Source organism: Pipistrellus kuhlii, unplaced genomic scaffold (assembly GCF_014108245.1).
Source record: "Pipistrellus kuhlii isolate mPipKuh1 unplaced genomic scaffold, mPipKuh1.p scaffold_m20_p_3, whole genome shotgun sequence".
In the NCBI taxonomy this organism is placed as follows: Eukaryota; Metazoa; Chordata; class Mammalia; order Chiroptera; family Vespertilionidae; genus Pipistrellus; species Pipistrellus kuhlii.
Window position 1 is genome coordinate 77,682,854 of NW_023425529.1, and position 14,816 is coordinate 77,697,669.

At 43.6% G+C, this 14,816-nt stretch overlaps 1 protein-coding gene across 3 annotated transcripts in view; it reads left to right on the forward strand.

Moving 5' to 3' along the window:
* The window catches only part of PLEKHG7 (pleckstrin homology and RhoGEF domain containing G7), a 55,509-nt gene that overhangs the window by 25,747 nt on the left and 14,946 nt on the right, over positions 1–14,816 (forward strand). For all 3 annotated transcript variants that reach the window (XM_045588332.1, XM_036455150.2, XM_036455151.2), the window contains 6 exons: positions 364–507; positions 2,488–2,583; positions 3,149–3,250; positions 6,466–6,579; positions 12,894–13,068; positions 14,528–14,643. In XM_045588332.1, the coding sequence (XP_045444288.1) occupies positions 364–507; positions 2,488–2,583; positions 3,149–3,250; positions 6,466–6,579; positions 12,894–13,068; positions 14,528–14,643 (747 nt within the window). The remainder of the gene's footprint in view (positions 1–363; positions 508–2,487; positions 2,584–3,148; positions 3,251–6,465; positions 6,580–12,893; positions 13,069–14,527; positions 14,644–14,816) is intronic.

Consider the following 14,816-nt stretch of genomic DNA (forward strand, 5'->3'; position numbering starts at 1 on the left):
AAATTTTAGCAGGGAGGCCTGGATCAGACCTCCCAATTCTAAGTTTGGGGTTCTTTGAGGGTTTTTTTGCAATAAACTGAAAAAGGCTCATGAAATTCTCAAGCATAATGCAAAATAACATCAATGTGAATCCCTTCTTATTTAAGCTAAAAATAATGCATGTCTTGCATCCCAAAGCCACACAGAGAGAACTGTGGTTTGGGCAGCTGGAGGAGCCACTGCCGAGAGGCATGCTGGAGCCTGGGAAGGAAACCAGGCTTTGGGGGATGCTTGCGTGTTCTTGCCATACTTAGCGCAGGTCAGAGCTAATGGAGAACAGGTCAAGGTGGAAATGTTTTGTTCCTTCTTTCCTCCCATGTGCAGGGTAAGACCTGGAATGAAGTCATGGCAACACATCAGAAACTTCCTCCTGATCAATTAGACTTGAGAAAGCAGCAAGAGGCCATGTGGGAACTTTTCACAAGCGAATGCACTTATTTCTTGGACCATTTATTAGTTCTTAAGATGGTAATGCGGGGCTTACTTTTTGTAATAGATGGTAAATATTATTTTGATTTGGGTGGGGAGGGAATTTGTTTTCCTCTTTCACATGGAAAACAGAAAGTTGGGGGTGGAGGTCCCCTCTTTTAGGAGATCTTAAAAAATTGTATCTGCTGTTTACTATTATACTTGGTTGTCTCTTCTTTCTTTTCTTAAACATAGTCTGCCAGGATTGGAGGAGGTCTTCTAAGTTAGTCCAGCTCCCCATCTGATATCTGAATCGCCTCTACCTATTCTCACCATGTGCTTACACACCTCACTAGTCAGGGAGCGCAGAGCCATCCTGCAGGCACCCACCCCAGCCCTGGTCAGCTTCCACTTTCCAAGCTCTTGTTCCCCTGAGCAGTGCTGGGAGCATGTGTTTGATCAGCTGCAGGGCCACCGTCACAGATTCCCATCCACATGTAACGCAGTGGGGTTGCACAACATGGTATATTCGTAATGTCTACCAGGTAAATGGTGTCCCCGAGGTAGTGCAGGGCTGCAGCCGGATCTGATGAGGTTCTGAGCAAATAATCCTTATAGGAGAACCACAGGGCAAGGATGGCAAGGGAGACATTGCCTTCCAAAAGCACAGGGGAGGAAGAGCCATATTGCTCCCAAGCTTGACTCTGCCCATAAATACTTATGAATCCTGCCTACTATCTTGCACAGGAAAAAAAAAAAAAAAAAAAAAAAAAAAACACTGTGTAAAAAAGCACCTAGGGAGAACTAACTGCAAGTCCTGGCTCTGTTTCTGACTTGTCATGTGACCCTAGAAAAGCCTAGTCCTCCATTTCCTAAACCAGAGGTCAGCAAACATTTCCTGTAAAGGTCCTGATTCTAAATACAAGATGGGGCAATAGTAGGTTTACAGTTGTTATTCGTATGGAAAATAATATAGTAATTAATAATAATAATAATAATAATAATACAAGAATAAACCCTGTGTTTCACATACTCACAACTGGAAACCTACTGTTGCCTCTCCCTGTATGTTGGGCTTTGAAGACTCTGTGGTCTTTATTACAACTCCTTAGCTCTTCCATTGCAGGGTCCAGGAAGCCATGGGTAATTTATAAAGGAATGTGATAGCTGTGCTTTAATCGACATTATTTATGAAAACAGGTAGCAGGCCTGATCTATCCTGCAGGCTGTCATTTGACAATCCCTTTCCTAAGCTCTAAAAGAAGGATGACAATACCATTTCTGTCTGTCTCATTGGCATCTCAGCATTGTGATCATCAGATTAGTTTTCTTTGAAATCTATCAAGTGACATACAAATGACACTCATTATTTTCTGCAAAGCATTCTTCTGTCGATAAGTTGATCGTTGTTTAGTTTATAGACCCAGGGAAGATTATCTGTGAGGATTGCAATTCTTTCTTGACTTGCTGTAAAGTAGGCTCCTACTGTATGAAAGCATCAAATCAAGAAACAATAGCACAGAAGCTCCCTGAATGCTTTCATTCATAGTTAATGCTTTCTCCAAATTCAAGCATCTTACCAGTTACAGATATTAACTCATTAGTTCTCTTTTTGTACTTTCCTGCACTTAAGAGACATTTGGATCTTTTGCAGAGAAAGGTATAAATGAGAATTCAGCTTGGAAGTTGTTTTGGTCTCACATTAGTGCTATTGATAAGAAAGCCTGTGAGATTTCTTGACTCCAGGAGGCAGACAAAGCCCATCAGAACAGATTGTGTTCAACAGGAATGTTGTTAGGGCCCATGAATATTAGCAACAACACCGTCATGCAGAAGAGCACATTTCCCATATGTTCTATGCAGCTTAAATGTCACCATTGATATTTAGGAAAATTCTGAAACCTCAAAAATACTGATTTCTAAACTGGTTTGTAAAGTTGTGGTCAGGAGGTTTATGTTTGATGCTCTTGAAGAGGGCAAGTTTCAAAACTGAAAAACAGAAGGTAATCTGCATTTCTTTTTTTTCTTTTTTTTTTTAAGATCTTCATGAATACACTAAAATATCTACAAACCTGCGAATGTCTCCTGGATGTGGACTCATGGCGACTTTTTGCAAACCTGGAGGAGTTAAGTCAGGTGAGCCAAAGTAGAAAGACACCGGGAGACATGTTTAGAAATTCACCAAAGGGGCCATGAAAATGCATGTTTGTTCTACTCTTGTGGCTTGTATGTCACGCTGCAATACAGAATGTGGGTCATTCCCCGTATAGTATTATGATCAGGAAGTCAGGTTAATAAGAAGGAAATCTAAACATTCATTGATATCTTGCCAAGAAGTCACATATAACAGCCTTCAGTAGCATTTTTCATTTTAACTTGGCTGTTTAAGAAAGTAAACATATTCTCAAGATCTCCTTAACCTTCGTAAATGTTCTCAAATGAATGTCCTTTTCTCATATATTATAAATAAATAATATCTTTCCTCCAAAAGGAAGAGAAGAGAGATTTCAAAAAAAGAATTTATTTATATTAAGAAACTTATAAGAAAACGTATATTGAAAAGGAAAATAAATCTGAATCTTGCTGCCAAGAGGTAAATTGTAATGAGAAACAGCTGTAGAATGATATTTGAAGTTCATCAAATATTTATTCCTTCCCTTGGGTGTGTGCCTACTCTTGTTTCCTTTCTCTCTGGCCCTAGACAAGCTTTGGTTTTGTGAGCAGTCTCTTTGCCATCATCAAGGACTACTTCGATGCCCCTGAGACTTCACCACCCATGGATTTCATTTCCGTGCTCTCGAAGGTAAAATCCTTTCAATAGATCTCAGACTCAAGCTATAACTTCACCCTTTCTCAGGACAGCTGTTCACATCTATTGCTTTTTTGTGTTTGTTGTTTCTACAAAGGAACCATCCTTTTCTTTGCCAGCAGACATTTTCCAAAATAACTTGCAAACTCTCTTTTCCCATTGTCACCTCTGCCATATGGGTTTTATTAACACAGAAATGCACACACATGGAAAAGCCATTCCCAAGCCTGTCTCTTAAATGACTCCAATTTATAGCAGTTTTCATGGCAATAATTTGTGTAGGCCAATTACATGGTTCAGTTGTTCTTCTAACAAAAGTGTCAGTCTTTCAGACAAACACAAATAAATAAATAAATAAATAGCCCTTTAAACATATCATCACCCTTAATAGAACCTCTAGTCTGAAAGAAGAAAAGTCTGTGGCCCTGGTTTGTTAATGTTATTTACTTTTTTTTTTTTTACTTTGAGCTTTTTAGTCCAGTTTCTATCTATTCACATTTAGCAAGATTTGACTTCATACAATCCACTCTGGACTGAGATTTATTGAGCACTTACGAAAAGCTATGTGTGGGGCCAACACCCTGTGCACAACAATCTGCAAAACCAGACGTCCTCCTGCTTGTTTTCAATCTAGTGGGGGAGAGATTAATTTAAGAGTTACAGTAATTTCCTCAGTAATGCTGAGGAAAACAGGAGCACAGGAGCTGTCTTCATAACACCTATCCTACGGCAGTGGGTGGGGCAGTTACAGACAGGAAATTCTTCCTGGGGCAGAGATGCCGGTGGAGGAGTATATTAACAAGGCAAAAACACATAGAAAACTAGGTACAAACTAGGGAGATCCTCATGTGAACTTTGAAAACAGATTTGAATAAGAAAAACTTTGAAAAATAAGAGGAAGGCCGGGATCGGTTTGGCTCAGTGGATAGAGCGTCGGCCTGCGGACTGAAAGGTCCTGGGTTCGATTCCGGTCAAGGGCATGTACGTTGGTTGCGGGCACATCCCCAGTGGGGGGTGTGCAGGAGGCAGCTGGTCGGTGTTTCTCTCTCATCGACGTTTCTAACTCTCTATCCCTCTCAATTCCTCTCTGTGTAAAATCAATAAAAAAAATAAAAAAATAAAAAAATAAAAAATAATAAAAAATAAAAAGAAAAAAAAAAGAAAAATAAGAGGAAGAATGTAAAGTGTTGGGAAGTAGCTAAAGTCTTAGGTTCCTTCGATTTATTTAGAGTCAGACATTTTTTGAATTTAATTTTAAGTAAATAGTCCGGAGAAATGCCAACTTTTCATGAAAACATGTAAGCTGTCTTAGTCTGCTCAGGCGAAAACAAAGTATTACAGGCTGGGTGGTTTATAAACAACAAATTTTTTTTTTACAGAGTTTGGAGGGGGGCAGTCTGAGGTTAGATGAGGATTCCCTTCCAGTCACGACTTCTCATTGCATCCTACCTGCGGAAGAGGCTAGGGAGGCCTCTGGAGGCTCTTTATAAGGACATTAATCTGATCCATGAGGGCTACTTTGTGAATGAATCACCTCCTGAAGGCCCCATTCCTAATACCATCACTTTGGGGATTAGGATTCAACATATTAATTTGAGAGGGACACAAGCATCCCACCATAATGTAAGCTCTTATAGCCTCCTAAGCATGGGATGTTAATATATTCTTTATTAAAGGTCCATAATTCAGCCCACATATATATGCTTCATGTTACAGGCCTGCAAAGGTTGGGTTACACAAGTGTTTCCTTATGGAAAAGGTCCTTTATCAGTCAGGTTAGATCTGGTTGTATCAGAGTAACCATCCCCAAATCTCAGTAGCTTGGTTCCTCTCTCCCCTGTGCCTACCCCTTCCTTGTCACTGCCCTCTCTCTGGGACCCAGGCTGAGGGAGCAGCAGGGAGATGTTACCCGTCTGGGGAGACTGGGCAGAGCACTCAGACTCTCCAGGTTCTGCCAGAAGCAACACATGGCAGGTCTGTTCACATTTCATCAGCCAAGTTAAGGCACATGGCCACACTCACCTTCAGCAGAGGGGTACCTAGAATCCTCCCCAGGAAGGGAAAGCAGGCGAACAGTACGGCAGCCGCACAAGAAGCCGCACAGATGGGAGACTGGAGCATTTTGTTGTTCACACATGACTCATGTGAGCAAGTCACTGAAAAGGAAACGGAGGCTTGAGAGGTCAGATCATTTGGCCAAGGCCACAGAGCTGATACATTGTAGAACCGAGTCTCTAAGCCTGACCACACATGATTGTAACCATTGCCTCCTGGAAATGACGTTTCTCAAGCATCTCCATGTCCTTTCTCTCTAAGCTACCAACCCCTCCACCTCCAAAAATAAATTTACATCATCGTGTTTTCTCCTCTGTCTTACAACAAAATACTTGTCTAGGTTTTCGTTATCTCTGCCTTTATTGCTGCCACTTCCTTTAGTGACTTTTTAGGCTGGGTCTGTTTTCTCTACTAAATGTAGTTATAACATTGCCAACAGTGTGTCTTCCTTATCTTATTCTACCACATGATGACACTATTAGACATTTATCAGTGGGACCCATTACTCATTACATCAATCATATAATAAATCAAGGAGTACATGGGCTTAGCAACACGGCAGGCACTGTGAGACCTTGAGGAGAGTGTCTGCCAGTTAAGCTTTGGTGAAGAGAAAAGAATAACTCACTCACTCCCGAGAAAGACACTTACCTGAGACAGGGCACCTTATGTGGGCTGCTCCGTTTGACCATTGCATAAATCTGTACATACACTTAGGAGAGGTCTTCGAATTAGACTCTACAGTTTCAGAAGCCAGCAGGAGAATTACATTTATGGACATTTTTTAGGAAAAGTTGATGAAAATTAAATGTTGTTACTTACTACCAACACAAACCTAACATCAGCCAACATAAGCCCGGACGTCAACAAAGCATAAACAGAAGCAAAAGGTAAATTAAATCAAGACACCCTAAATAGAGTTTTAAGTAGGATGGGGCGGAGGGTGATTAATTGAGGCATTAACTGTGTCTTATGGGAATACTATTTTTTTTAAAGAGTGTTCATTGTGAAGATAACATGCTCCTAGTCACACGGCCGGCCGTACTGCTGCTACCGTAGATAATGCTGCCCGCCCCCCTTCCCTGTGCCAGTCAGTGATGGCCGCGAAGGGAAAGAGGCCCCCTGCCCATACCCTCCCTGCTCTTCTCTTGCAGTATTTCCGAGGGAGCCTCTGTCAGAGCCACCAGACCTACTGCCTGAACTACTCGGCTGCCATCTTTTACCTCGAGAGCCTGAAGCAGAGAGAGGACTTTGGAACTTACTTAAAAGTAAAGTACCATCTTCTTTTCTTTTATAATTTTCCTGAGACTCTTTGGGATATAACAGGTCCTAGGAGTTATACCCAAAATAAGTGAGAAAGAAGAACAATCAAGGATCAACAATACACTTGAACTACAAATCTGCTTTCCTCATCAACACATTTTTCCACTGCACACCGAGGAGGAGGGTTAAATGGTGCACATCTGGAAACATCGTATCATCTAATGCCTCTCCTGAATTTTTGGCAGGGGGAGCGGGAGAGGCTTACCAATGTCTTATTTGTTCATTGGTGTGTTTGTGAACGGAGTCGGTACATTGTAAGGAGAAAGCTAGGATAAGAATGAGGTTTTGTGACTAGAACTTTGGCTCTTGTAGGATTTGGTCCCAACAAGATTCTGCCACACACAAGCTTAGAGGAGCGCTTCCATTGTATTCTGTGCGAAGGGCGCCCCCTGGAGTGCTTCAGAGGGTACAATGCAGAGGCTGCCCCTGAAATTGTACAACATGGTGGCTATGGATTCCAAAGCACCAGAGCCACATATTTCTGCTAAGGAGAGTCAGCATTTGCTAATAAGCTGACACGGAAAGAATTGTCCTCGACTTCACCAGTTCCTTTGATCCCTCTTTGGACATTGCATTAGTATGGACCGTACCTTTCCAGTATTATGCCAGAGCTCTTTTTTATGATCCAGAGAGAATTGTCCGAGCCTTTTCAGAAAACTAGCTCTCCTGGCAGTTACAAAGCCCCCTCGGAGCACAAGCTCAGAGGCCGGGGAGGAAAGGCTGACTGGGTTCCAGGACTTACCTGTGGCCCGACTGTTATCTCTCTGCCTTTATAGCTGCCACTTCCTTAGTCTGAGTGCTCTGCCCAACACTCCCTAGACCAGTAACATTCCCCTGCTGCTCCCTCAGCCTGGGTCCCAGAGAGAGGCCTGAGTGCAGCGTGGCTGAGAAAAGAGGATAATCTGGGGGGGAGGAGGGGGGGAAACCTGGCCTTATTTTTGGTAGCTTCAACCATTCAGTGTTTTCTTGGCTACTCAATAAAAACCGAAAGCTCATTAGCTCTCCAGATGTCTGAATAACCCTGTCACACAAGTTTTCCCCGGAAGCTGATGATTAGACTCCCAGCCTGGCCCCTAAATTGGAGAAGCCAGTTCCCTGTCTCTGTCTTCCAAGACAGGGCAGAGGTTAATGGAACAAGGCACAGCCACCATTTTCAACGGGCTGTGGAAAATACCATACCAGTTGTGACATAGTAAGGTGGTTTATAATTTTATATGAAATATACAAGGCATCCAAAGATAACATATAATTATAACGCATAATCCTTTACCAGGCACTGTCTCAAACATCTCTTTTAATCCTTGGCACAGAACTTTGACATTGATTACATTGTCCCCATGTGTTCCTGAGGCTCAGAGAGGTTATATGGTTTTTTGCAAGGTCATGTGGCCAACAGGTGAAAAAAATGAACACACATACACACAAAAAAAACAAAAACAAAAAAACAACAAACAAACAAAAAACACAAGTTCTCTTTCCACCAAAATTATTTACAGCTCCTCAGGGCTATTTCCCATCACTTGGAAACTGTGAGCATCATGAAACAAGTGAGGGGTCAGGAAGGGGCTACAGAGGAATTGAAGGTGAGCCTGCCTTCCACAGCCACATAGTACAGAACAAAAGCATTGTCACAGGAAGTTAATAATAATCTAACCATAACCTAGTAAATATAATGCTTATTATATAACTAGAGGCCCAGGGTATGAAATTCGTGCATGGGTCGGGGGGAAGGGGTAAGATGCCCCTCAGCCCAGCTTGCACCCTCTCCAATCTGGGACCCCTCGAGAAATGCCCAACTGCCCATTTAGGCCCAATCCCACTGGGCAGTCGGACATCCCTCTCACAATCCTGATTGCCCCTAACTATTTCTGCCTGCCAGCCTGATCACCCCCTAACCACTCCCCTGCCAGCCTGATTGATGCCTAACTGCTCCCCTGCTAGCCTGTTTGCCCCCAACTTCCCTCCTCTGCCGGCCTGGTCACCCCTAACTGCCCTCCCTTGCAAGACTGGTTCCTCCTAACTGCCCTCCCCTGCTGGCCATCTTATGGTGGCCATCTTGTGTCCACATGAGGGTAGGATCTTTGACCACATGGGGGCAGCCATATTGTGTGTTGGAATGATAGTCAATCTGCATATTACTCTTTAATTAGATAGGATAGAGGCCTGGTGCTAGCTGGTTTGCCCTGAAGGGTGTCCAAGATCAGGGTGGGGGTTTTCTTGGGGTGTGGGGTGGCCTTAATGAGGGGCCTGTGGTGGTTTGCAAGCCGGCCATGCCCCCTGGTGATCCAAGCAGAGGCCCTGGTATCTGGAATTTATTTATCTTCTACAATTGAAACTGTAGCTTGGAGCAGAGCCAAGCCTTCTGCTTGCTCCATGGCTGCTGCCATTTCTGTTTGGATTTGTTTACCTTCTATAATTGAAACTTTGTAACCTTTAGTGGAGGCCTAGGCTGGCAAGGGCAGGCATTGCCTGGGAAACCCAAGCCTCACTCCTGCTCTCTGTGGCTGTAGCCATCTTGGTTGGGTTTATTTGCATAGTCGCTCTGATTGGCTGGTGGGCGTGGCTTGTGGGTGTAGCAGACTGGTGGTTAATATGCATATTATTCTTTTATTATGTAGGATAATTGCAACGTACAGTAAGTAATAATAAAGGGGGCTGGTTTTCAAGCTCTTGCTTTAACCAGCCACTGCTGGTCATCTATGATCTCTTTGTCTTCACCAGGGGCAGAGAACCTTTCTCTGCCAAGGGCCATTTGGATATTGATGACATCCAAAATTAACAACTTAAAAATTATGTTGCTATGAAAAAAGCTCCTAGATTTGTTGAACTTGGAGTCCTGTCTGCGGTTGCTTTGGCAGAGCCAGACCCAATGACACAGCCCGTGGGCCAGATGCTCCCCACTCCTGGTCTACACAGCAGCCCTCTGGAATGCAATAGCATCTCCATTATTCAAGGATTTAGGTGAATTGGGCAACCAGCTGAAACAAAGGGTTGTTCAGGGAAGAGACAGGATTTGATTCAGACATGTCTGAAGCTGACCTTCATTCTCCTACTGTGCACTGGCATAAACAACGTCAGTGGAAAATGTAAACCTGTTGTTGTGTCATGGGCCGTCAGAGTGGGGCTATGCATCTCTGGGATGAATGTACCCTCCCTATCAGGCGGGGCTGGCTCTTTGAAGGCCTGTGCAGTATGCTGGTGCACAGTGATGGGAGTAGAGTTCTCCCTTCTCTGTCAGAGACAATCAAAAGCATGCAGAGAGTACTTTGTACCAGGGCTCTTCGGGGGATCCTGTTAGCAATCACTAAGAACTCTTTGGACTGAATGTCCGAAAGGTGCCAGCCACTGTTTGAGGCACTTTGCATGGATTCTCAATAAAACCTCTCACTAAGCTGCTGAGGTCATCATTCCTGTTACCCACATTTCACAGATGTGATTTGTAGAGTTTAGGTAAATTTTCCAAAATTCTAAGAATGGCTGCCCCAGCACAGTGTTGCATTCCACCAAGACAGATTTATGAGGAGAATGTTTTTATATGTGTTCCCATGTGCCCCTGGGGCTCAGAGAGATGATATGGTTCACCTCAATGGGCCCCTGAATTCCTTTCCCTGTTACCCTAAACATACTGGACATTTATTATAAAGCAAAAGCATCCTTCATTGATCTAGGCCTATCCATAAAAAGCCTTTTATGTCCAATCTCTCTTGACAGAGATGTTCTTTTTTCCCTCTAATGGGTCTGAAAATTAAAGCCATTGGATGAAAGAAAAATTTATACCTACTTTTAGAATCATCAAATGTATTTTTTCTCTCTTCTAAGGCTTCTGAAACACTAAAAGCTTCCAATATTCCTGCCTGGATCTTTGTCTCAATTATTTACCACTGGTGCTTCATGCCAGGCTGGTGTCTGGGGTAAATCGGGTGTTTTCACATGTGCTCAGGATTATGGCAGCCAGAGCTGTTTTCAACGGCGTGGAAATTTGGGGCAGTGGCCCTGGGCTGTGTTTTGAGGAAATACCTAACTGCTTCTCAGAAATCAGTTACGGGAGCTCCCAGACACCAGAGCTGGAATGCTGCTGCCAGTGAGACAGGATGGAAACCAGCCACTGAGACCACAGGCTACGGCCTCTCCACACCCCTTCTTTCCACCTGTTACCACGCCTGGCTTTCCCACATCTGCCGTTCCTGCTTCCTTCTCCGTCTCTCCCAACATCAGTGAGAATCCCAGCCACTGTGAGCCAGGTGAGAATGTGGGGGTGACCTAGTGCCTCCCGCCAAGAGGAATCTGAAGCACAGAGAAGGGTCCCTCAGAAAGCCTTGAAGCCTGGCTTCTCGAGCGCCATCCACCCTCCAGCCTCCGGCCTGTGCTCACTTTCCTGGCCTGCCTTCTGCATGCAGGGAATGGAGAAGGTCACGCCCAGCAGAATCCCCGTGAGGAAGAATCCTGGGTGTTTTCAAAAGAAATACTTTGATGAAGTTCCTGGTGGGAGAGGGTGAACCCCCCAAGGACATGTTCAAGCTGTGAAAGACAGGTGCAAATTGCTAAATGTGAGGGTAGGGGAGAAGGGTAGCTGGAGAGGGGAAGAGAGAGGAAGAGCAGCTCTCTCTTTTCAAAGAAGAAAATGGCACCATCAACATGGGTGGGGATGATGCCGTGGGCTATGTATTTGACCCCTCCCCACAACCCAAAGAATTCAATAAACATGTTCACTCATCAAACATTTGGCACGAGTGGGATTACAATGGAAAACAGCATAGGACACCAACCAGGGGGCTACGTTTGGCATCAGTGGGCACATGCTGTTCATGGGAGAGAGAGAGTGTGTGTGCCAGCAGGGACCAGAGGAAGCCATTCTAATATCAATCATTCCATAAATCTGTAAATACCTCGAGAGAGCTTTGGACTTGGTGGGGAGTTGAGCCAGCTGCACCTAGATCTCTAAAACACAAGGGAAGACACCTGGGCACAAAGATGTGCGACGCTATGTTAGAGGGAGCCTCCCGCAGTGTGTGCCTAACGCTGGCCCTCAGGGTCTGAGTCACAGGCAGAGGAGATACCCTGGGCCTGGCTGGAGCCTGACCTGCAGAAAGAGCTGAGAGCCTAGTGCGAGGGCAGGACTCCCTCAGAGCTGAACTCAGGTGTGAGGGTGTAGGGGGAACAAGAGAAGAGGAAGAACACACACCCCGTAGCAATACCTTTTGGTGTACCGAGAGGGGCACAGCAGCCAGAGACCAGACTCCATGAGTCATGTGTCCTCTGCACAAAAGCCAGGCCCCTCAGGTTCAAATCAGCATCACACTCAAATAAACAGCCAACAGATGAAACACAGTTATGAGCCATTCTCATGATTAGTTGCATCTGTCAAATACCATTTATAGAAATCAACTGTGTAACCCACAGCAGTGCTTACTAGAGCTCCTTTCCCTGTCTCCCCGGTGCTTTGCACACCCTGCAGCTGCCTCGTAGTCAAACTCTCTCTATTGAAAACTGTGTCTTTACCCCTTCCCTCTCCCTCTCTCCTCTGTAGCGTGTAGCTCAATTTAGCCTCCTCAACTTGTATTCATTTTTTCATATTATCCTGATTCCCTTCAAGAAAGGAGAGTCAAGGAACTGATTCAACAAGCAAAAATCCTTCCTTTTCCCTCCATCTGTTGATGCTTAATTCTCCTAATTGTGCCTCACAATGAGAAATAGAGTGTGTGTGTGGGGTGGGGGAGCAAAAACAGAAATCTCCTGGAGGGCCAGTGAGAAGGAGACGCTGGTGGGGAAGCCAAACTCTTAGGTGAGAAGGGTCTAGGAGACTGGCACACGGACAGTAATACCTCTTATCACTGCCAGGGAGGGAACATAAGAAATGTTAAACTGTGCCTCTTCATCTTGATAAGTTCCCCACTTAGGAGGATAGAGATGTGATGTTACATTGATGCTGAGTGTGCCTTCTTCACCATCACTGGGAAGGCAAGACAGCCGGAGAAGGATTCTCTCTTCTTTGATTGGAAAGTAACAGTGTTAGTAATATTCAACAGTCCCTCTCAACCACATCTAAGAACCTCATTTCAGACCCTGAATTTGCTAGAGACACTTTAATAAGGATTTTCAAAGGCAACGCCTGGTCTGTGGCTTAGAAGCTTCCCCAGCAAGCTCTCGGTTGCATCATGTTGTCACCAAGTGAAAGAGCTGAGAGTGTTTCATGCCCAGGCTTCTCGGGGCTTTGACAGGAGAAGTGACCTTGTGATTCTGTCTGCGTTCCCTTCCCCAGTGGTGCGAGCAAAATGAACAGTGCAGACGGCTTCGCCTGCCTGAGCTGCTGGTGGCCCCACTGCACCGGCTGACCCGGTACCCCTTGCTGCTGAAGAATATCTGGAGAAGGAGTACAGACTCCACTGAGAAAATCATGATCTACTCCATCAAGGAGAAGGTGGAAAAGTCCATCCGTAAGTCCCTGAGACAAAGACCCAGCTCAGTGGAAGCTGAATGGAAGGGTTGGGGATGATCTTGGGAATGATCTGAGCTTCATCCTAGAAGGCAGTTCCATTGACTTGAGGTTAAGGCTCTGGGAAATCAAACACACACACAACAATGGGTTCCAGGCACATCCTGGCGATCCCTGCGAGAACTCGGCAGAAGTTTACGCAGGACGTGGCCGTCTCCAAGGCTTTCTCATGTGTGAGTTCAGGCAGGAAAAGTCCTGCTTCCCATAGTTGAAGGCTTTGTTTTTCGTATCCATGCTGAACCCAAACACAAAGCAAATAGGAATAAACACCACGGGGGCTCTTTCCGGAGGGAAATTACCATTCATTATTTTTAGGTCACCGAAAGCCTGGGCCAATCTAAAAATAATGCCAACTGCAGTCTTTAGAACTGAAATTTGGGGTTGGGGACAGAACAACCGTTTGGTGAGTTAAGTTTATTTGGGTAGCTCTGTATAATTAAATTCAAATAAAGAAGGTTATGATATATGCCCACAGACCAAGATTTCTTGGGAATGTCAAAAGGGAGCAATTCAAGTTTATGATTATCAGCTGTACAGAAATGAGATATTTATTTTTTCTTCTGCAAGTTTAAAAGTAAAATGACCATGCAATGGGAGTTTTTAATTTTTTGCTCAAATTCTAAAATGACTCGAGGAACTGGAATTAAACTTATCAACTGAATAAGACAAAAATTCAATTAAAAATAGACTTTAAAACTTTTAAAGTAATTTGAAGATTATTACTCATTTTAATAGCTTTGTGAAGAAGATAATAGCATTTTTTTCTGCAGATTTCTCAATAATACATGGATTTTTATTGTTTGGGAAAGAGATTGCTGTGGCCTTCCTTTAAGTCTATGAGCTTAAAGAGAATGAATTCTCAAGAATTCCCCCAACCATGTGATTCTACTATGGGTCTATGATTTTCCCTCCATGGTCCCCCAATAACTTCAAAACCTCAATAACAATGTTATTATAAATGTAGGAAAATTAATACAACCCTTCACACAAAAAAAGTTTTTGCCAAAACAAAATAATTATCTTTATCACGAAGCAAAAGTATGTTTTATAATTAGGACAAAAATATATGTTGGCCCTTTTTCTCTTCCTCTAATTATAGGCTATGTGGTGTAGGGAATAAGAGAAAGCTACCAGGGACTTTACTTGTATTATTTAAATAAAAATGCATAATACATCTTACTTTATTAAATTATTTAAATTGTATTTCTCTTTGCAGGATGCTGATTTCAAATTAGTGAGTTTTTCTAAGACATTTAAACTGCAAGCACTATGTTAAATGAAACTAAGATATGGTTTGGTTCTGGGGGCAGTGTCTAAATTATTACTGCACATCTTGGTTAAAATTGATGCTGTTATGTCATGTGAATTTAAAAATATATTGAATGTGCCTTGTCTTTCAGGGGATCTTGAAGGAAAAGTGAAGTGGCTTGACAATTTTCAAAAATGTAGACATCTACAGGAGATTATAGTGTGGCCTCCACTTTGGGATAGAGATAAAAGGTTTTTCATTCCTGAGGTACAAAAAGGATCCATTGGAACTTATGTTTGGCATTCCACTAGGAATACACTAATCTTTACTAAGTTCCCAGCTGTCCACTTGGATATTAAATCTAGTTTTATGAGCAAGAACTACAGCTTTTTACCACGTGGCCTTGTATGTGGGGAGGCTGACATCATCACGCCATTCTT